Source organism: Lepisosteus platostomus, chromosome 3 (assembly GCF_059453375.1).
Source record: "Lepisosteus platostomus isolate fLepPlt1 chromosome 3, fLepPlt1.hap1, whole genome shotgun sequence".
Lineage (NCBI taxonomy): Eukaryota > Metazoa > Chordata > Actinopteri > Semionotiformes > Lepisosteidae > Lepisosteus > Lepisosteus platostomus.
This window is the reverse complement of record NC_142613.1, coordinates 17,761,625-17,783,182: the sequence shown is the minus strand read 5'-3', so window position 1 is coordinate 17,783,182 and position 21,558 is coordinate 17,761,625. Positions and strand designations below refer to the sequence as shown.

General features: G+C 38.1%; 1 protein-coding gene across 3 annotated transcripts in view; it reads right to left on the bottom strand.

Moving 5' to 3' along the window:
- Positions 1–14: 14 nt before the first annotated feature.
- The window catches only part of fzd3a (frizzled class receptor 3a), a 38,137-nt gene continuing 16,593 nt past the window's right edge, over positions 15–21,558 (bottom strand). For 2 of the 3 annotated variants that reach the window (XM_088624768.1, XM_088624766.1), the window contains exons 2-6: positions 20,834–21,030; positions 17,825–18,842; positions 9,392–9,540; positions 8,255–8,491; positions 15–7,050 (exon numbers count right to left, since the gene is read on the bottom strand). In XM_088624768.1, coding sequence (XP_088480894.1) covers positions 6,840–7,050; positions 8,255–8,491; positions 9,392–9,540; positions 17,825–18,842; positions 20,834–21,018 — 1,800 coding nt within the window. In that variant the 5' untranslated portion in view covers positions 21,019–21,030 and the 3' untranslated portion in view covers positions 15–6,839. The remainder of the gene's footprint in view (positions 7,051–8,254; positions 8,492–9,391; positions 9,541–17,824; positions 18,843–20,833; positions 21,031–21,558) is intronic. The other variant, XM_088624767.1, reaches the window with a different exon arrangement.

Sequence of the window (21,558 nt, the reverse complement as noted above, 5' to 3'; positions counted from 1 at the left end):
AAAAAGTCAGTGTATTTAATTAAAAAAACCTTTATTTAAATTTTCACATTCTAAAACTGAAATTTACATCTATACACTTTAAAACAAAGCTAAACATAGTTAAAGTGCTAAAACGTTAAAAAAACAAAGTTATATACACATAATGCAGGAGAAAATGGCAAATTTACAGGTACTGAGAATAATGTTACTGTCATGAACATGTTTGAACACAGCTACTTGTTTTCCTGACACTTGCACTTCGTGACACTTGTACAAAGCAGGCAATTATTATTTAATGAAACTTTGCAAAAAACAACAATTTTAAAAGTACTAGCGTACATGATCAAGGTAAACGCAAAACCATCTCGGAACCCTTCCGTCCAGAATTTGTCCAGTATTACCTTTAGACATTACTTTTATACACCATCATCAGTTCACTGCCTTTGTTTTAAGAAACACAATGTTTAAATCTGGAGATGAGTTTCTGTTTTTGTAGGTTCAGCCACTTGCTAAAAAGAGGACTTTTAACATTACAAATATAAAGCACGCAGTATTTTGTTATATTTAAGTATATTTTAGTTCATGTTCTTTTCTAAATTATGACCTCATAGAATTAACAGTTTAATTTAAAGAAACGTTCAGAAAGCCATTATTTCCTAGCAGAAGAACAAGTTAAAATCCTTTGAATTTCTTCATATAGAAGAAACAACAGATTAGCTGCAGTATTTAGACCAACCTAAATCGCCTGTGACCTGCAAAGAATATGTCACACTTCATAAAACACTTGCACTCCATTGTTTGTGCTCAGAGAGATTTCTTCTCGAAACAGCTCTGGTAGACAGAAGTTGATGGTTTTATATTTAATTCTATATCTAAAAAATACACTACAGTAAATTGAAAACAAACTTTTCCTAAATCCATAGCAGGGACACAAAACAGATGTTAATCTCCACCCTCTTTTTAATATAAATTAATTTGTACAGTACTACCACCATTAGTTAAAATGTTAAATGCAATAAGCATTTGGTCTCGAAGGCCAAAAAATGTTCACATTTCCTCAGCTTTTAGTGTCTTCATTTTTTAACCGATCATTTTTGGATATTATATAAAATAGAAGACACTTAGGACTTCTACCAACTGGAGATCAATTACAATTTTAAACCACCCAATCAGGAATAATAATGATATCCAGTATGACACTGATGGGCTATGCAATGCTGGTGAATAATGTAACATTAAACAATTCATTCACTAGGAATAACAACATTCAATGGGATAATGTACTTGTGCAGAGTGAGGAGATGGAGATGGTCTGAAAGCAGAATGATGAATGCAATCAGTGACAGGGCTTTATTGTGGTTCTTTTTTGGGAAATACCATTATGGAGGGTTACAAGTTAGAGCCCCAGAAGCCAAGAAGAACTTGGCTGATGTAATCCCCCCTGAACTTTCATGAAAAACAACATTTGTCTACAATTCACATTTCTGTTGGTAAGGCTACTTCTGCATATCTTTACAGGATGAAAAGTTATATGCACTCAGCCACCTGGAGCACATCATACCATGTAAAAACAACAATGGATCTACATACACTAGGACTAGGGTGGATTCCTGTTATATAAAATCACTACTGCCAACTTCAGTTTGTAAGTGAAGTGGATCAGTTGCCCTGTGCAATCTTTTTGTCTTTCCGAAAATTTCAGTTCAGCTGAGGCTGTAAATACAAGCCAAGCGTGCACCTGTCTGAGTAGGTCAGTCTGAAAGGTAATGCAGATGAATCTCCTGCCACTGTAAAAACAGAAGAAGCTTTTTTATGTTTTTGTGAAAAGAGGTTGGAGAATGTTGACTGGCTGGTTGTCAGTGAAAGCCAAATGGTGTGTGCTATTCAACACTGTCGAGACACAACAGGTTTATCATAATTATATTGAGGGCTTTAACTTTTTCACCAATTTATTTTTGCTCTAGACAGAACAATCTTTATCTTCACCGACCAGTGTTTACGTTCGAGCTTATTACAGTTTGTTAAACAGTTAAACGTAATTACCATTTAAAGAGGAAGCCAACAAAATTTCTGTGAGGTTGTGATGCAAGTTGGAGAATTTATAAAATTGGATTTTTTTTATTGTTATGCCTGGTTTCACAAAACAATCTGCCCTCACTTACCCAAAGGTCTGGTGTTAAGTTTTGTATCTTCTTGTTTGGAAATAACACTGCTTATTATCAAACAGGTTCTTTTACAGACTTGGCTCAAGTTATTTTGCTGAAGGCAACATGGAAGAGATTACTGTAGAAGGTGTGTTCCAGTAAGTAATAAAAGGTGCAAAAGGCTGCAAATCATTCTTTGCAGCCTTATAACACTAAGTACAAAGGTTCAAGAGAATTTCACTTGGAACGGTTATGAGAAATATCCTAAGTCAGCAAATTACTTTCTTATGTTGGCCCTAGGTTTCAAAATCATTAGGTTTAAGGGTATTGTAATATCTGTTACTCTAATCTCAAAATTCCTTACTTGGAAATACAAAATATAACCCTTTTCAATTTTTAAACACTCAATAATCTAAAGAAGGCATGTCCATTCCTATTCCTGGAGTATGTGTACAGATTTCCATTCAAACCCAGCTCTTCATTACGCTGACTTTAACCATCTTTGTAATGGCCTAATAAGCCAGTTTGAGATTTTCTCCCAGTTTTTCAGAGCTGGAGCTCTGAAAGAGAACAAGAAAACCCCTAGAAACACTAGTCCTCCAAGACTAGATACCTACTAACCTTCAAGAGTTTGAATTTGCAAGATGCCTTTAGCATTGTTGTGGATAAAACAATATAAAAAAGCTCAAGAACTGAAAATAACTGTTTAATGCAGAAGAGAGATTATAGAGTTATAATGTAAAACTTGATACTATATTTTCTTTCGTACAGAGGAAAGAAACTTTTGATAAAGAAAAAAATGAAGTAATACTTTGTGATTTGTGACTTTCAGGTGGATCTATGCATTCATTTTGTCCAGTCCTTAGTGTTACTGGAGGACTAGAATTAGAGAACATCAATTTATAGCAACACCGCATTCGCAATACAGCAGAGATTTAATTTAAGAAAAGCAGCTGAAATGCAAAACCGGTTTCCTACATCCCATGAGAACCCTGATGTGGACAACTGTTTCAATGTCTGCCCTGTACGACACAGTCAGACCAATGTTTTGTCATAAAGAAATCCATGTCTGATCTCAGATGAACCATGAATTAAATAAAAAAATACTCTCGTCTTCCCAGCTTAATCCAAACATGTGTCACAGAGCAGTTTGTGTTCCGTTTCCAGCTACTATAACTTAACTGCCTTCTCTTCCCTAGTCTACTGTAATTCTTTATATTGCTATGGTAACTGTTTACACAAACAGTAGTAAAGCAGTGGGAAATTTTTCCTAACTATTTACAGATGCATTAAAAGCAATTATTTACACAAGAGTAACGTTTATATAAGGAAAACAAAACAGCTGCAATTTGTTACCAGAAGCCAGTTCTGCTGAGTGTAGTGCAGTTCCAGTCCATAGTCCCGTAGCACAGTAAGCAAAGTATTTACAAAATTAAAAGCTATTTTCTAAGCACTTTATACACTACATACATCCTAAAGCATCCAGTAGAGACATCTATAATAATTCTAATGAGCTCAGGTTAATATCTGTGTAATTAAAAAATGAAATATTTTTGTCCTCCTTAATGTGATAAACATATTACAATACATTGTGCAATAATGTGGTACAACAGTACTTATATAAGGCAAAAGCACCAGAAATGAATTTGTACTCTGATCCTTTCTCAAAACTCAAATGGGTTGTAACAGGTCTTCCTATATACTATAATTAATGTGTGAATGCATGAGATTAGCCTATAGCCCAAACCACGTTTTAGATTTTTGTCTTAGGTTAGCTACCACAACTGATGCTTGTCATGCAGTATTTACCCTAAGCTTTGAAATGATGGGCTTCTATACTTTGCTAAAGAGGATGCCAAGACTACGAACAACATAAGCAAAGTGACAACTAACCCGTAATACTCAATTCAGCACAGTTGTGAGAGAGCTGGGAGAGGAATTAAAGTGGTTGGAGATTGTATCTGCCTCCCAGCTCTGAGGTAGCCAGGTTCCCCAAATTATGCTGTAATATATACTGTAGGTTAATTAGTTCAGGGGAACATGCTAAGTGTGGATACATGCAAAACCTTAAGATGAAAACAAGCAACCTAAAATTTGAATAAGTCAGCTCTCACTTCTTATCGCATTGTTTTGTAGTCCTGGTCCATGGAGCCTTTGTGTGTTATGGTTTCTGAGCATTTAATTTCTTTGGTTTAGTGTACTCCTTAAGAAGTACTTCATGATTTAGATTCTTTTTTGGATCATTTTTATCACGGGGTCCTTAGTCTGGCTGCCTGGACATTTAGTAAAGGAAATGAAATCAGCTGTCTGAAGAACCAATTACTGATGCACACTTTTGAGAATCACTCCCTCTACAAATATTATTAGACCTGCATAGTCCCAATTGCCTTTTTCAAACAGAACTGGGTCTAATGGGGAAAACAGTTGAAATCAAGGCTCTGTCAGTTTATGTAATGAGTGTAAAAGAAATCGAGGAATACACATCTGTTCCCAGGAAAAGGCTAGGAAACTGACAACACAAAACTAACACAACTATTCCATGTGCATTTGTTTCATTCTCCTGGAGTGTTTCTGTCATTCATGTCTTCATGTGGTAACAGGGATGTAGCAAGATATATAAGAAATCCTGTGTGACTTCTGCAATAAAATGGTAATATGGAACCAACTCCATATTGGTCAACAGAATTCCATCAGCGCTGGAACCTAAATAACATTACCAGGAAGGAGAAGTCATACAGCACTACAAGGGTTACACTAATTTGACATTTCATCTAATGGAAATTGATTAAAGGTTTTCAATTTGCTTAATTTTTTACAGATACAGCTCATACAGGATACTAATTTATACCAAAGAGGGAATAACTTCCTTGAATAACTTCTACTATTTCATCCAATAGATTTTAGTTTTATTTGTGATGAGTCTATTTAATCCTCAAATATTTTATTTCATTGCAGAATGCAAACTATTCATTATATTACAAAATATGTTCATGTGAGCTACGAAGTGAACATAATATGATAGGAACCTACTAACATCAAAGAAGAATAAAATAAAAGTTCATGTGGTTTATGAGAGAAATCCAACTTGAATCAAATTTGATTTATGGAACAGTTTCAAGAATTGAACTCTTATGTAAGTAGAGGACTATCTGGAATCACATACTATCCTTTAGAAAAGTCAATAACTTAACAGATACTGCCTTCTCTACCAGAGAGTTTGATGTAGTGGCTCATCCATATGGTGGACACAGAATAGAATAAGGCATGAATACACTGTCATAACTCCAGTTTCGCTATCACAAGCAGGTAGCACAGCTTACTTAAGAATACTAATGAATTTTGTTCTATACCAGCTTGAGGACATTTTAACTTAAATTTTGTCAAACTGTCAAACTTAAATATTTTAAAACAATTGTCTTAATTTGCATTATTCACCGGATCACTTTGAGGTATATATGTTAGGCTCTATCTCTACTAAAAAGATAAAATTCAGGTTTGGGTTTTGGTCCTGAAATATTGTGTTTCTTGATTGATCACTGATCAGTTAAACCTTCTTGAATTTTGTCTTGCATAAATACTGCATCATAAGTGTCTCAAGGGCAATGGGATTGATTCTTTGTGCACTGTACCAAGCAGCTTTTTTTATCTGGTACCAAACAAAAACAGTATGTGCTACACTTTTCAGTCTTTGTTACTTCAAAGCATTTATGTCACCACCTGCTCACTCAAAGGAAAGGGACTTCATTAATGGATCCCCAGTCACAACAATTTTCCAGGGAAAACAGCTCTCTACCAAAGGCCGAGGTAGATTAGCAGTACTAGGGCTAAATGAGCATTAGCTGAAACTATAAATATGGCATTTGTCTTAAGAAAGCTAGGCTTCTGATTTCCCTCTGCTCTTCTTTAGGCCATTTTCATTACATTGACATACTGTGATACCATTGGAAATTGAAATATTTTTTGTGTGCTCCTTTAAGAAGTCTGGATATGCAAACTGCAGCTGTTAGCACATTTATGTGCTATCCAGAGATGACTAAGCTTTAACACATGACAACCCCTGCCAGACCATGCGAAGTATAAGGAAAATGTATCACAAAGCAAGGAGACCAAGTGATTTTAAGGCTTAACAGGCTTTTTCTGCATTAAGGTCCTATCTGAAATACCTATTTTTTGCTAGGTATTTAAAAACATATAAGGGCAAAAACAGTCCAATTTGACTTCCCTGGTCTAAAGGAAACATTATATTTGGGACAGAAGTGCAGAGTATTTACATTAAATACAAATTTAGCAACAGAAAAAAAAAATACTTTGCCAACGTGGGGCCCTCTATAAACAACACTAAACAGGTCTGTCTTGTTCCAAGCCGTCTTTGACATGGTTGGCAGATCCTGTTATGGAAGATGCTAAGTTGCCCCACAGCGGTCATGCATTTAGCACTAAAGGGCAGCAGTGTACCTTTCATCTGAGTGCTTTAATAATTTACATCTTCATAGGCAGTCTAAATTGACCTTAAATCCAAGAGGATCCTGGTTTGGCATTCGTTCATGGAATTTAATTTTGTCTTCACAGTATAAAACCATTTTTTTTTACAATGCTGCTGAAATGTACAGCCTAGTCGAGGCCCATCGATCTACTAAAATACCTCTCTTCAGGATAGGGTCTGTCTTTGTTTTTCCTTCGAGAGAAAGCGCAGTGACTGAGGACGCAGTTCCAGTCCTAGGCACTCGCCCCATCCTCTTCGATGACACGGTTCATACTGGTCCCGTGCGTGATGTGTGTGGGAGCGTTGCTCAGGTCTCGAACACTGCCGTGCCGCGACTGGTCATTGAGGCGATGCATGCTGCTGTGCCGCGACTGGTCATTGAGCCTGGACATGCTCCCATGAGGCAGTCTGTCATCAACTCCCCTGTAACTACATGGGGTGTACCTGGAAGAAACCAGGAACAACAGTCAGTTTGAGCCTTTGTTGTCCTCAAATTTAGAGCAAATTATAGAGTTGAAAAAAATACTCTGTTCCAAAGCATTTAACATGATGTAATATATGCAGCTGGACTGTGGATTTGAACAGCTGTTACAAGCAACAACCCCAACTAATTAACCAAATTAAAAACCACTATCCCCAGCTACAGGGAGTTTTAATGCTCCTATGAGACCTGGGAGACTTCTCACCATAAATGTTTAATTTTACACAATGATATCTCTTAATCTTGCTATAATAAGATAGATATTGGATTTAAGCTTAATTTTCTTCTCATATTTCTAATTTTCTGTCAACATTTTTTATGTACTTTGTGTGCAATCGCCTTCACAATGATTCCTAATCATTTATGCGCAAGTGCAGGTTCATGTGGCTGCCATCTGCCAGATGTCACTCAAAGTTTCTGGGGATACATCTTTCACCAGAAATCACCACCTATAGTCTGTTTCTCTAATGCAGCTGCAAGTGACAGACCTAAAGCATCCTTGAGGCTAAACCCTGAGAGTGGATAAAAAGTGAGTGGATAAAAAGCAACCACGTTGCTTAAACGCTTGTACCAATTTATGAAAGATAGTCTAAAGGAAAATTTTCTGGAACACACCTAACTGTGTACAAAGTACAAAGTAACAGTACTCAAAGTCAGTTCTGTGGCTACAAACTGAACCAGATTTGACTTATTTTACTCCAGGGTTTAACAAATGAATAAGTTTCAAGGAAATTTTTATATTAGGGTCATGTATAACAGAACAGCACAATCAATTTAAAACAACGCACTTCCAAGTTATTGTTTTTATATGATAAGCAAAAATAAAAAGACGACGTCCATTTCACAACAATTTGACCAATTTCAGTGCTTCCAAGCTGCAGGTCCTTTCAGCATTTTTCCCAAAAGAATAAGTTAAATTTTTGTATTTGGCTCCAAACCACTATTCAAACATATCAGAGTCAGAAAACAAAGATATGACACCCAGCACTTTGTGTTGCCTTACAAAAGCTGCAGTTTGTAACATCTGAAATAGACAAAAAGTCTAGACAAAGGGACATGTTTTCATTCCTACCTTAATTTTAATGTAATTCAAGGAGCTCAAATTCAATTTTAAATAACGTCACTTGGTTTAGAGCTGTTTGAAAGCTGCAGGCTGCACGGCCTTACCTGCCGTCTCGTGAGCGGTGCAGGCTGCCATGGTAACTGCTCATCTTGCTGTGCACACTGCCTGCTTTGCTCCGCTGGTCATCCAGCATGGCCAGATGAGTGGAAGAGGCATGGGTGGAGGTGCCCTGGGTGGATGTGCCCCTGGATTTCCGGATGATGGGAGTGTTGGGGTCTCGAAGCAGAGACTGGGCAAAGTCCGGCTCCTGCAGCACCTGCCTGCTCTCATTCACTGCGCTGCTGTAAAAGATAAGGGTGAAAAGCCAGGGAATGAATCTAAAATCAAAGCCAGCATCAGACCACATTAGACCAGCAACACATAGTGAAAGAAGACAGAGAGGCAGGGAATGGGGAGCCGGTAAAAAAAAAAAAAAAAAAACATCCTGTCCTTCTTGACCAAGTGAAGTGGTTCTAAACTGATGTTAAAAAGGAAAGTAATCAGTCTTCTGAACGAATAGGTTCAGCCCGAGCTATGCTTCTTTTAACTTGTCCTTTAGATTTTTCCTAGTTGATTTGTTACCATTTGGAATACTGATTTGATTTGGATTCTTCCTGTGCAATTCAATGTATACTTCAAAGCAGATGGCATGCTGATCACTGTTTTGAAGGTTCTCTTTTTTGCTTTACTCTGTCTGGGTTGCTAAAAGATCTATCCAATCATTTCCACTTGTAGGTGCTCTGACAAACTGAGATAGAATGTCTGCCATTTTGGTTTCTGCTTCTTCTGTTTCCAGTTCTATGTATGTAAAGCTGAATTCTCCTGTAAAAAATATTTTTCTTTTGTCTATAAATTCTCAATTACATTACACTGTGGAATTATAATTAATAAATTGTAATGAATAATGGCTTAGTAAGTTTATAACAGGTTACCTACTGCTTTACCTATTGCTTTAAGTGATATTTTGTCCCACCACATTTAAAGGGGTATTTAATAAATGCATTTAATAAATGCTCAGAAAACCCCTTACAGTACACAAAGTGTGGCCCACCCTATCAGTATTAGTGCAGTATCTTTAGAACAGAACTATTCAGAAGCCATGTTTCTTTCAGAAGAAGCAGATATAATTTAAAAAGGATAGAAATCATGAGGAAATGGTAGTGTTAGCCCTTCCAACTTCCCCCATTTCCACCATAACTCACTCTTTTCTGCGCCGACCGTGGAAGAAGCTGGCCCACTCAAAGCAGGTCTTCTTGCTGCCTACCCAGAACACAGATGGAATGCCCACAACCAGCGCCATCAGGTACTTCATCAGAAAGAGGATAAGGTCAGGCCGGCTTGTCTGGGATACCTACACAAGGGGCCAGACAGCAAAACATGTTTCAAAAAACCTGGTGAAGAGTTCCAAAAGGAGCACTTGCTCTCATTTAAATCTCAAAATGAACTTCTTAGGAGCTGTTTCTCAAGATTGTGTTCTTATAAATATCCTGATTTTGGAATTCCACACCTGTAGTAATAATTAGGATATAGTAATAACTCTTATTTAAAACTCCCTTTTACAGATTGTCAAAATGAAGATTTAACCTAATAGAGCCTGGCTCAGGAGGAACATCTCAAAACTGTGTAAGCGTTTGGCACAAAATACCCAATAATGGAATTAAAGGACTGACTGTGATGAAGATTCACTATTTTAAGGATGGCTTTGTGAATCCTCAAAAGCAGACTCATCTTAACTACAATTCTCAAAGAAGAACAAATATAACAGATATTGAAATTCTTAGTCTTGACAAATCTGCCAAATGGAAAAATAAGCAGCTTCTTATTTTAACTCAGCAAGTGATACATATTATAAATATTTATGAATTTACTACCTACAACATTTTCTCAGTAAAGAAAAAATAGAAATGAGAAAAAATATTGTGTACTTCTTGGCTTTTAAGCTAAGCTAGAGTTGGACAATCCACTAAAACCTATATCCACATCATCTCCTAAGTAATATAATTATTGCTACATGTATTTTTTGGAGGAGGGGGTTTCATTTCCACTTACGTGTCTCTGCTGGATATCAAAGCCTGTGTCATTATCAAAATAAAACCAATATGAAGGTTGATCACACAGGAGCATCTTCAGATTTTTAACCTATTCTCAATTGGAAACTAAAGTAACACTATAAGCACCCCAAATGTACATAACACCATTTTCATCAGATGTGAATTTTATTTATAATGTTCTGCTTGGATGAGGATAAACACAATATAACATGCATAATCCTACAGCTATTTGACATTACAGGAAATCACAGTTAACAGAGGACTTATTATGGTGTTTTTTAGCCTCACTCAGGTAAAGCATTATAATTTTTGTAGTTAATCCAATTCTCACAATAATGGCACTACTTACAATTAATATCCTATAAGGGCCTAAATAGTATATCTATATAAAGTATATATATATAGTGGATCAGATGTCACTGTATTTATGATTTTCTAACTACAACAATATTCTTTTTTAACAGGAGTTTAAACAACATAAAGCCCTGGCAGTGTTAACAGGACTCACTTAAAGATAGTGGTATTATACATTTTTCACAGACATTTATCCATGCCCATATCTATATTTTGGATGATCACATGTGCTTGGAAGTTTGTCAGTGTTGCCTTATCCCTGTAAAACCTGCTCTGTTAAGTCAGACCAGGCATCATTTGTTAAAAGTCTTTGGTAGTGTTAATGTATGCACACATATCAAATCAATACATTATAACATGTTTTAGCAGGTGCAGTGTGTGCACACTGCCCTATCTCTCCAGAGACAGCCAAGCCTTTTCATATCTGTGCTGCCTGGCCCCAGGGCCTGTTTGTTTTGAGGACAGTGTGCGTCTCAGCCTTGATAGACTACACAGCTCACTGATCACAGACAATCCTCTCTTCTCCTTACCGCACACAAACTAGAAACCATCTGTGCTGACCTCTCTGAAACACTTCATGATGGAATATATGTGCCATGTGGGTATCAGAAAGGTGTTAGAAATGAAAACTAAAAAAATCATTTGATATATTACACTCCTAAACCTCAAAAACAGTGATATACAGTAACAATGCCAAAGGGGCAGATTCTGAAGCACTTAGTTCTGTATATAATTTAACACAGTTCAATATAGCTTTACAGGTAAGAAAAGAAGATCTTCTAGCCAGCTCTGTAGAAAAAAAAGGGTGGATCACATCCTAAGAAGAATCACCAGCTTGCCTGACTCTCTCTGTAACTTCAGCTTTCTTTGTACCTTCTCTATACCTTCAGCCTCTAGGACTCCCTGGAGGCCTAGTATCTAGAATGAGCCTTTTCCAAGTCAAGCTAAGATTCATACCTGCTTCTTGATATCATTCACCCCTCACACCATTTCCTCCCAAAAGCCCCTCAAATGTTCACTGCTGTGCATAAATACACATCCCCAGAGAGAACACAATTCATCTATCCCTGTCAATTTTTTCCTCCACACCGAGGAGCCCATCCACCCATCCAGCTATTATCAGAAAAGTGCCTGTTGTGGTGAGGCCGAGGCAGCACAGAGCCTGTTCTGGAAACAAAGGTCGCAAGATGGGACTGAGAAAACATGACTGCTCTCGCCCATGATAGGATGTCTATCCATCAAAGAGCTATGGAGAAAATGACTAAGAACAGCCAATCAAACCTAAGCAGAAAGACTCTTGGATGTGGGAAAAACAGGAGCAACAGGAAAAAAAAACTATTGGAAGCCATTTTGAAAAAGCAGAAATACAGTGCTGCTTGGATGTTTGTGAACCCCTATTGTAGTTCTTTAAATGTTACATTTTTACAATTAAATTCCTCTTTGATTAGTAAAATTAGATTAAAATGATACATGCAACAGCCAAAGAAATAGGTAAATAAGGAAATTGTGCATGTGCAAAAAATCAGCTCAGTCAATGAGGTAAGTACAACTAGGTGCTAAAATAACGTTACTGAGTTAACTAATTAAACAGCCAATCACCAGGACAAACTTTGGGAGGCCCCCTAATATATAAAGGGAAGAAACCTAGTCAATGTGGTCTTATCCATACAGTTTAGTGTAATACACCATGACACAACCTGAAGAGAGTTTCACTCTTGGGGGGGGGTTATAAAACCTTAAGAAAATGTTTTGGAATTCATCAGTATACTATAAGACAAATAAGGAACAAGTAATAGGTTTATTCCATGCTGAAAAAAAGAAGAGAGAAAACACAACGTTTCGGCCGTGGAGCCTTCTTCAGGTGAACTATAAGACAAATAGTCTACAAACTGAGAAAATATAAGACAACCATGACTCTACCTAGATGTGGATGTCAAACAAAGTTATCCCACAGCAACAAGAAAACTTACATAGGATGTCCTTTAAAAACCGAGGACCACAGCCAAGGATCTATACACCCTGTCTTGCTTCAGCTGATGTCTATACCTCAACAATATGACACAAGCTGAATAGCAATGACATTCAAGGTATGGCAGCCAGAAGAAAACCTTAAAAAATCACTCCTGTTTGTCTTAAGCTGGCAAAAGACCATCTGGGTGATCCTGTACACATCCTGGAAGAATGTTTTAGATGGATGGATGCATCTAAAATTGATCTTTTTGGCCACAAAAACAAAATGCCATATTTGAGAAAAAATTTAACATTGCCTACCACCACAATAACCTTATCCCCAGTGTTAGGCATGGTGCTGGTCATGGTTTGGGGCTGCTTTTCTGCCCATGGACCTGGACGACTCACCATCATCAAGGGACCTACGAATTCAGAGCAACACTAAAATATTCTGGAGGAGAATGGCAGGCCCACCATCTGTAAGTTGAATTTTTGAGTTTTGGAATGACCGAGTCAAAGTCCACATTACAATCCATTAGAAATAGTGTGGAAATACCTAAAGTTGGCTGTTCCAGACAATAAATCTGAAGCAGTTGAAGCAGTTTTGCAAGGATGGGTGAACTGAAAAGGCAGATCTTAGAAACTATTGATTAAAAACTAGAGGAAACGTTTGGTTGCTGTCTAAGCTGCTAAAGGGTGTACCACCACTTACTTCTGCACACAGGGATCATTGAGTTTCTGTTAAATAAACATGTTTTATTTAATAAATAGTGAAACTATATATTTTTGTAAGTGTGCCATTATTCAGGTTATCTTTATTAAATATTGGAGTTCAGATAAAAGAGTTCTTTAAGATTGTTTGTCTTTCAAAGACATTTCAAAGACATTCAAAGATGAAAAGTTCACATACTTTCGAGCAGCACCGTACAGTCTAAACATACACAAATATATTCTTTTTGGTGCAGCCTGGATTTGGAGCTTCTATGTTCTTTTTTATTTTTGTTTCCTTTTTATAGTATAACAGCATTTTCTAAATTGTTAGATGAGGCAATCCGGTTTTAACTTTCTCAAAGAAATGTATGGGCATGTGTTTATTGACTCACATAAAAATGTGAGGTAATGACAGATCAATGGATGCTATTTACATAGTTAAAATCAGTTGGCATATTTACAGAGCTAATATTTCTCTACGTTTCTCTGGGTATTTATCATTAACATGAAATGTTTAACATTCGCAATCTTTCTTGTTTTTTTTAATACTTTACAAAATCCAAATGGGATTTTGTCATAGATGCCTTTTTTAATGAATACTTCTCTGTTTTTCACTTTGATTCAGTATTTGTCAACACCCAAGTACATTTTTGGAGATAAATACCATAAAGCTTTAATGAGCAATTGCTAATCTCAACAGATGCCACACGTTTACAGCAGGTATTGTATTTTAATTTGGCAGTGATGCAGATTATCTGGGGGGGGGCAGTGATCAGCATTCCTGTCTTGCAGTACTGGAGTCCTGTGTTCAGTTCCTGACCTGGGGTGCTATCTGCATGTAGTTTGTATATTCTCCCCAAGTTCATGTGCGATTCCTCTGGGTGCTCCGATTTTCTCCCACAGTCCAAAAACATAATGGTAGTTTAACTAGCTTCTGGGAATATTGGCATGTGTATGTGTTTGTGTCAGTAAGTGCAATGGGATGAACTGGTGTCCTGTCCAGGGGCGTACCCTGCTTTGTGCCTGTTGCTTCCCAAGTTACGACTCTGCTCCACCTCGAGCCTGAATTAGAAGTGGTTAAAAATGGCTGGATGTCAGAGCTCTAGGTTTATGTAGAAATTCTTGTAAATTTGTATGCACACAAATGTACAGGCATTTCTATTGCCCTGTTGTTTAAACTTCAATACCTGATGTAAGAACAATGATATGTGAAATCAAGTAGCTGGATTACACAGAAGAGAGATATCCAGCACACAGCAGTAATTTGAGAATAACTTTATCAAACCATGTAATGAGATGAGAGAGAAGTTCTGCCTGGGAGAATCACCTAGACTAGGAACACATATCCTCCCCTGTGCCGGATAAGTGGTTAATAATTAAATTGGGAAAGAATGTGGGATGTCTTTTGAAGTGGTTGTTTTGGTGGCAGCCTTCGGTTGAATTACTAGGGTAAGATCAAAAAGAAGCTGCACATGAAAGAGCTATGTCCTTCAACTAGAAAATCCCAGGCAGTTGTTGTGACTCATGATTGTTAATTTGCATTATTTTTGCAATGAACAGGGTAAGACAGGTGTTTAGGAGACATGTTATCAAAAACACATTAATAGCATAATGGACCAGTTAATAGGATTCTGATGTAGTCTACTAGATACTGTCATTTGTGTAACACACAATGTGCAGCTCACAAAAGCAAAACATCGAAACCACCTGACCCTAAGACAAACATGGGTTTTTTGAAGATGCCACATAAAACATGAAATGAAAAATATTAAATAATTGCATCTTTTGAGGTTAAAATTGGTGCTAAATTAATAATTTCTTATGAATTATAAAATAACATGACTGATAATACAAATTATTTGTTTTTGTAAATCTCAAAAGGTAACAGAAAAAGTTAGAAATACCTAAATACAGCAGGTTCACTTATGACACCAGTATTATAATACTTTAATTATTATAATTATTTTAATATTATAAGTATAATATTATAAGTGTTATATTTTAATAGTATTATCTGCAGACTCTTTTTGGACAAAGACTCAATGTTTTAATGTAGTTGTGAGGATTCATATAGGAGAGATGTGAAATGAATATTGGTTGATGTCTGTTATATTTGCCAGCAGTCATATCGCCTTATAGCTCACAACTGGCAACCCACTGAAGCTAATCAGGTGTGAGCCTGGTCAGTACCTGCATGGGAGACCTCCTGGTTAAAACTAAGGTTGCTGCTGGAAGAGATATTAGAGGGGCCAGTATGATTTCATAATAGTCTACAGAGTTTGAATTGTATTACACACATACAGTATAATCCCTGGTATATCCCAGATTAGAGAAGACTAAAGATCATCATCCAGAACTGTAGAAGAGCCCACAACTGGATCTTCCACAAAGACACATGCCACAGAGGGCTTCACAGTTTAAGGAAATTCATGTTCTTTTCTTAGTTTTGGAGAACGCTTGTACCCGTGAAGTTCACATTATATTGTAAGGTCACCTGTGAGAGGAACATCAAAGATAGGTATTTCTACAATGACATTCTTAAAATACTTGGAATGGACCTAAGCAAGATGGCCACAGGGAGGAGTGAGTTGACCTATCAAAAGAAGGGTCCTAAACAACAATACAACTGGGAACATTGTGAGCTCCATTAGGTAGTACAAAATATAAATGACCCAGAAAGAATCAGCAGCCAGAAGTAGAAAGTTTTGGATGGATAGTGAAATTTGTATTTGAACTTAAGGATAAACGGACTAGTAAGAAAATATTTTACGGATTTAACGATTTACAGATTGTGATTCAAGACTGGTGTGGCAGGATCCTTAAATGGTGATGGAAAAAGAACGAAAACAGACAACGATTTACGGATTGTGATTCAAGAGAAGAGTGGGAACTTTTATAAAACAGTAAAAGACGTTGTTTGCCTTTAGACAGGAGAGTGGAGTTTGAGGTGAAAACAGAGAGAATTGAAAGAAAGCTCTGCAGTGTAAGTAACTCTGACCATTTTTTTCCTGATTCAAAGTGTTCAATCCCCCTGTGACGCTACAATATTTTCACAGAGATGGAATAATATTCAGAGTGTTATTGTCAATAAATCCAAAGTAATCTTAGGTAGTTGTCTTGAAATTTTTTTTTCTAATTGAAGACATAATCTTCACTAATCCCTAGAGCGGCTCAACAAGTAAAGGCTCGTGTCCAAGGAGAGCAGTTGGACTGTGTGATCATGGGTTCAGTCTGGGTTATGAACTAGCTTGGATTCTCCAAGTGCTCTGCCAATTAGGAGGACAGGGTGGAATCAGTCAACAAGAGCTGTTTCAGCTTTAAGCAACACAGCAATTCCTGTGACCCTAAGACAATACGCAGTCCAGTGATGCGCCTCAAAAACAAATCATTTAACATCCAGGGCTGTGCTACCTGAGTTGATAAATACAAATGACTTGAAGGAGGGCAGACCAGAGGGCCCTGTCTTCACTGTGTGCTCACAGCGTTGGCATCTTCAAGCCGAGATTTGGAAAACACAGATGGATATTTGAAATTGTGTTGGTGTAACAAAAAAAGGTAGAGATTGTATTTTTTAAAAGATTAGCCTTCAGAATATGTGAACTAGATGCATATAAATTAAGATTTTCAGTGTTCATTTTCCCATTCATTTAAACTAATTGTAAGCTGATTTGGTTAGTTGATTAAAACTACAAAAAATGCTTATTACAAGACAAGGGTTTTCAATTAATGTCTTAGAAATATTATGCCTTATTTGTAAATGGAATACAACTGGCATGATTTTGATCACTTGTCCCCAAACCTGTTTATTAAATATTTCATTCCTTCAACAACCTATTTTAGTCTCATTTTTTTTCTTTGTGCTCTGACTTATTTCACTGCTTACCGAACAGGATTTGTGATGAACAATATTTCTGTTAAAACAGGTTATCATACATTGTCTAAAAACTGCAATGACTTGCAGAAAGCATCCAACAAGATACTGTTTAAAAACATGAATTATGTTTTAAACCCTTGGATCCCAGCTCAGGTCCTGGGGGAACCTTGTGCTTGTTAGTGAACACTGGTGCTAATAATTGACTTGTTTAGACTGTTTACCTCTTTCTATAGTCAGCCCTTGGTTTCCAAACTACTATGCTTCAATCGTATTGTTCCAATTCCTTTTGCATGCAAAACATATAATCTTTCCATCTGTTTAGGAAGAACTTACTCTCTAAAGGTGATCAATTTATGTTATTTCAGTTAACACTAATTAGTAAGGGAAAATCTGAAACTCAGAAATTCACATAAGGATGAGACCAATTATAATCACTTTCACTTTTTTTAAATCTGAAAGAAAAGAAAAAGAAAACTGAAATGCAATTAAGAATTCAGCTGACACAAAAACCAGAACACAGTTTAAAGAAGTTAACCAGAATCCCTGAAGCTATGATACTTTATAGTCTGTTTTAAGAATTTGATTGATTGCTATTTGTATAAACTAAATGTTGCACTTTTGAACATATTAGATATGGTTTCTGTTATATGGGCTATATAGTATGCTGACACAAACAGTCAAGTTAAAGAGCCTACCTGGTAAGGACAGGGAATGTGATAGTCACGACAGCGCTCCTGCACCCAGGTGATCTCCCAGACGGACCGGTAGCTTTGTTCGTAGAAGTAACATCCGATGACCACGAGCAAGGGCACCAGGTACAGCACGCTGAACACCCCAATCCGGATCATGAACTTCACCAGCTTGTCCTGATTCTCCTTCTCCAGCGGGATCTCAATACGCACCCGGTTTAGGGACACGATGCCTGCCAGCAGCAGGGAGACACCCACCAGCACATCGAGACACAGCGGGGCCAGCACAAAGTAGCGTAGTGCGTCCACGTCGTAAAGCCCCACAAAGCACACTCCGCTCACGTTGTCACCCTCAATCTTGTTCATAGCCAGCAGGATCACTGTCAGTGTGCCTGGGATGCCCCAGGCGCTGGCATGAAACAGGAGGGCTTTCTTCTCAATGGCTTCACTGCCCCACTTGGGCACAGCTGCTAGAAACCAGGTGATAGTGAGAATGACCCACCACACACTGCCAGCCATAGTGAAGAAGTAGAGTACCATGAAAAGCAGGGTGCAGGCTTTGTTGTGGGAGCCCTGCGTGACAGTGGAGGCCTTGTAATGGCCAGGACTGGCAGCATTGCAGGCCACCCGGTCCTCTAGCAGGAAACCCAGGAAGAAGACCAAGGAGACCATCATGTAGCAGACAGCATAGAAGATGATGGGCCGCTCAGGGTAGCGGAAGCGAGTGACGTCAATGAGGAAGGTCAGAAAGGTGAAGAGGGTGGCTGACAGACACACAATGGAGATGACGCCAATGAAGTAGCGCGCAAAAGAGAGCTCCTCCCGACGGAAATACATGTTGGGGCAAGGAGGAGAGCAGTCTCGCACCCCGAGGAAGGAGTAGCTCAAGTCCGGTTCAATCTTCAGCTCACGTGGGCACCAGAAGCCGTAGTCCCGCTGAACGGCCATGGGGGACTCCTCTGTGCTGTCCAGACTAGATAGCAGGTCAACAGGGCGGGGGTAAGACTCATCACAGTCTGGGAACCTGAGGAGAGCACCAATACAAGGCGTAAGTGATATTTAACCAGATTATTTTACACTTGTCAATAAAATTAAGACCGGAGGACAAGGTATTTAACAAACTGACAATGCATGTAATGCATTTTATGACCAAAATTAAAAAAGAATGGTGCTTTTTAATCAGAGTAGCAGACTGGTAAGGACTCCTTTACAGAAATGCTTCTCTTTAGAATTATAGATGACTAAATTTGAAATACCAGAGACAACACGGGAAGTCATGGAAAGCAAACATTCTATTTTAACCTTGTGTGATTTAGTGTTTCATTTAAAAAAACAATATTTCCCCAGATTTCCCAAATAAAAATATGCTTCAGTAGAATATTTAAAACCATCAATCATAAAAAGTGCATGATTCTAAACTGTTATAGACAGATTCCCATATACAGTATAATTGAATTGAGGTTGTGGCGTTAATGAGTGTCAATGTTAAAGTATAGTGTTCATGAAACGCATTATAGATCAACAGAGTCTGTGTAAAAGGAAATATTAGTTGATACAATATTATATCAATATGCTAAATTGTCACTGGTTGTCAGGTAGACCATCAGAAACTCAAGACCTACAAAGTATAAGCAGTGTTACCATCACAGAGTAGTAAAGAGTAGTAAATATATTGTGAATGGTGTGGCTTGTGGCAAGCAAGTAGGAGATAAGATAAGATCACTTTATTGGCCATATACAATTTTTTATATTACGAATTGTCTCTTCGCATACCCCAGCTTGCTCTCCAGGAGTCACACAGACAGGAAGAGAAGCTTGGGGTCAGAGCACATGGCGCCCCTGGAGCAGTTGGGGTTAAGTGCCTTGCTCAGGGGCCCAACAGAATAGGATTCTATAAGAGATGGTCATGTAAATAATCTAAAAGTAATAATCAGCCCTATTATGTATAACAGCAAAGATCATGTAGAGAACAATTATTGAGCATAGTTCTGACATCACAGTAATAAATAACAGCCTCGGTCATCCAACACAGGCCCTCCCTCAATCCAAAAGATAGGCAAAACTGGGTAGATAAAAAGTACAAATCAAGGCTAATGTATACTGAGCATCTCATGAAACTTAAAATCTGTTCAAGTTTAATCAGGAACCTGACAATCTTTTTTGTAGTAGATGCACTGGCAAAAGATAAATCCTTGTTAATGTCTGTTAATCTTATTTAACGCCAAATGTTGACCTACATTCCTTCACTGAATGACACAGACTTCAGTCAGTCATAAATATGGTGGAATGGGTACAAGGGGCACCCTCACAGTATTGTAATCCATCATGCTGATGAGCTAACAGTCTGGATGGAGTTGGTGTGAGATTAGTTTCTACTGTGGTAGAGGGGAGTGGAAATTACCTTATTTTATACTGTGGGATATATGATCAATTAAAAAGAAAGCAGACAGATAAGCAGACTGTCAAGACTAATAAATCATTGCAAATACTAATAGGCAACAAACAGGCTTACTCAGTGAAAATTGCTTTCCAATTAGTAAATAAAGACAATAAGCATTTTGAGAAACAGAAAAGAAGAAAGTAAAGTTCACTGTTACAAATATGAATCCATTTATAATGGATTATGATTGAAGACATTCGAGTAGGGAGTTGCATCAGCAATAGGTTGCAAAGGAGTGATTCAAGATTCATTCCATACTACAAGGTAAAATGAAATGCTATGAATCGGCTGTGGATCTTTCTTCAAGTGTGAGGAAGAGAGGGAAAGTAGCAAATATTTAAGGCATGGGGTAACAAAAAATCGAGGAGGTAGGAAGGGGTGGGGACCGGGTGGGAAATGTGCATAAAGCGAGTGAGAATTGGTGTCCAAACAGAGGGAGAACAGGAGGAGAGGTGTGGGCAGCCAGAATCTGTAAATGAATACAAAGGACTCAGAAGGAGATGAGCCTGTCATTGCAGAATCACAAAGCAGACACGCAAGCACAATCACAACAAGGCAAGCGGGCGGAGGGTTACCTGCTGCACTCCATCTCTTCTGGCCAGGACACTCCAAACATTTCCATGAGCTTGGTGCAGTCCCGGTGTGCCCGCTGGCAAAGCCGGCGGCAGGGCAGGGAGACGCGGCCATACTCTGTGCACACAGGGGCGTAGAGAGCGCACAGGAAAGGCCGCAGGTCCAGAGAGCACTGGAGGTTCACCATTGGGTGGAAGGGCTACAACACAAACACGGGACACTTAGTGAAGCCCAGAACAGAAGAGCAGTTATTTTTCTAAGCTTTAGGACTTTTAGGCTGTCAGAAGAGGTGTGACATGTTGCTCAGCCATACACAACCAGGTCAATGGGTTTAAAAAAAATGCCTGATAAAATATGAACAAAAATAACTAATCAAATGCTGATGCGCAATTGACAGGGCGCACACAGACACGCACACACTCACACCAGAGCACCGGGGCCAATTTTCCCAGAAGCTGATTAACCTACTAGTATGTCTTTGGACTGTGGAGGAAACCCCTGTGAACATGGCGACAACATACAAGCTCTACACAGACAAAGCTCCAGGTCCAAAATAGAACCCGGACCCCAGCACTGGGAGGCAGCAATGCTAAACACTATGCCAACAATCTGACAAAATGACATTTCAAATAATTAAGCTTTCACTGACTACAACAAATTCTTGTTGAAAGCTAAATTCACAATAAAGTCCACCGAAGGCTAAAGGACAACCAGGCGTCAACTCTGA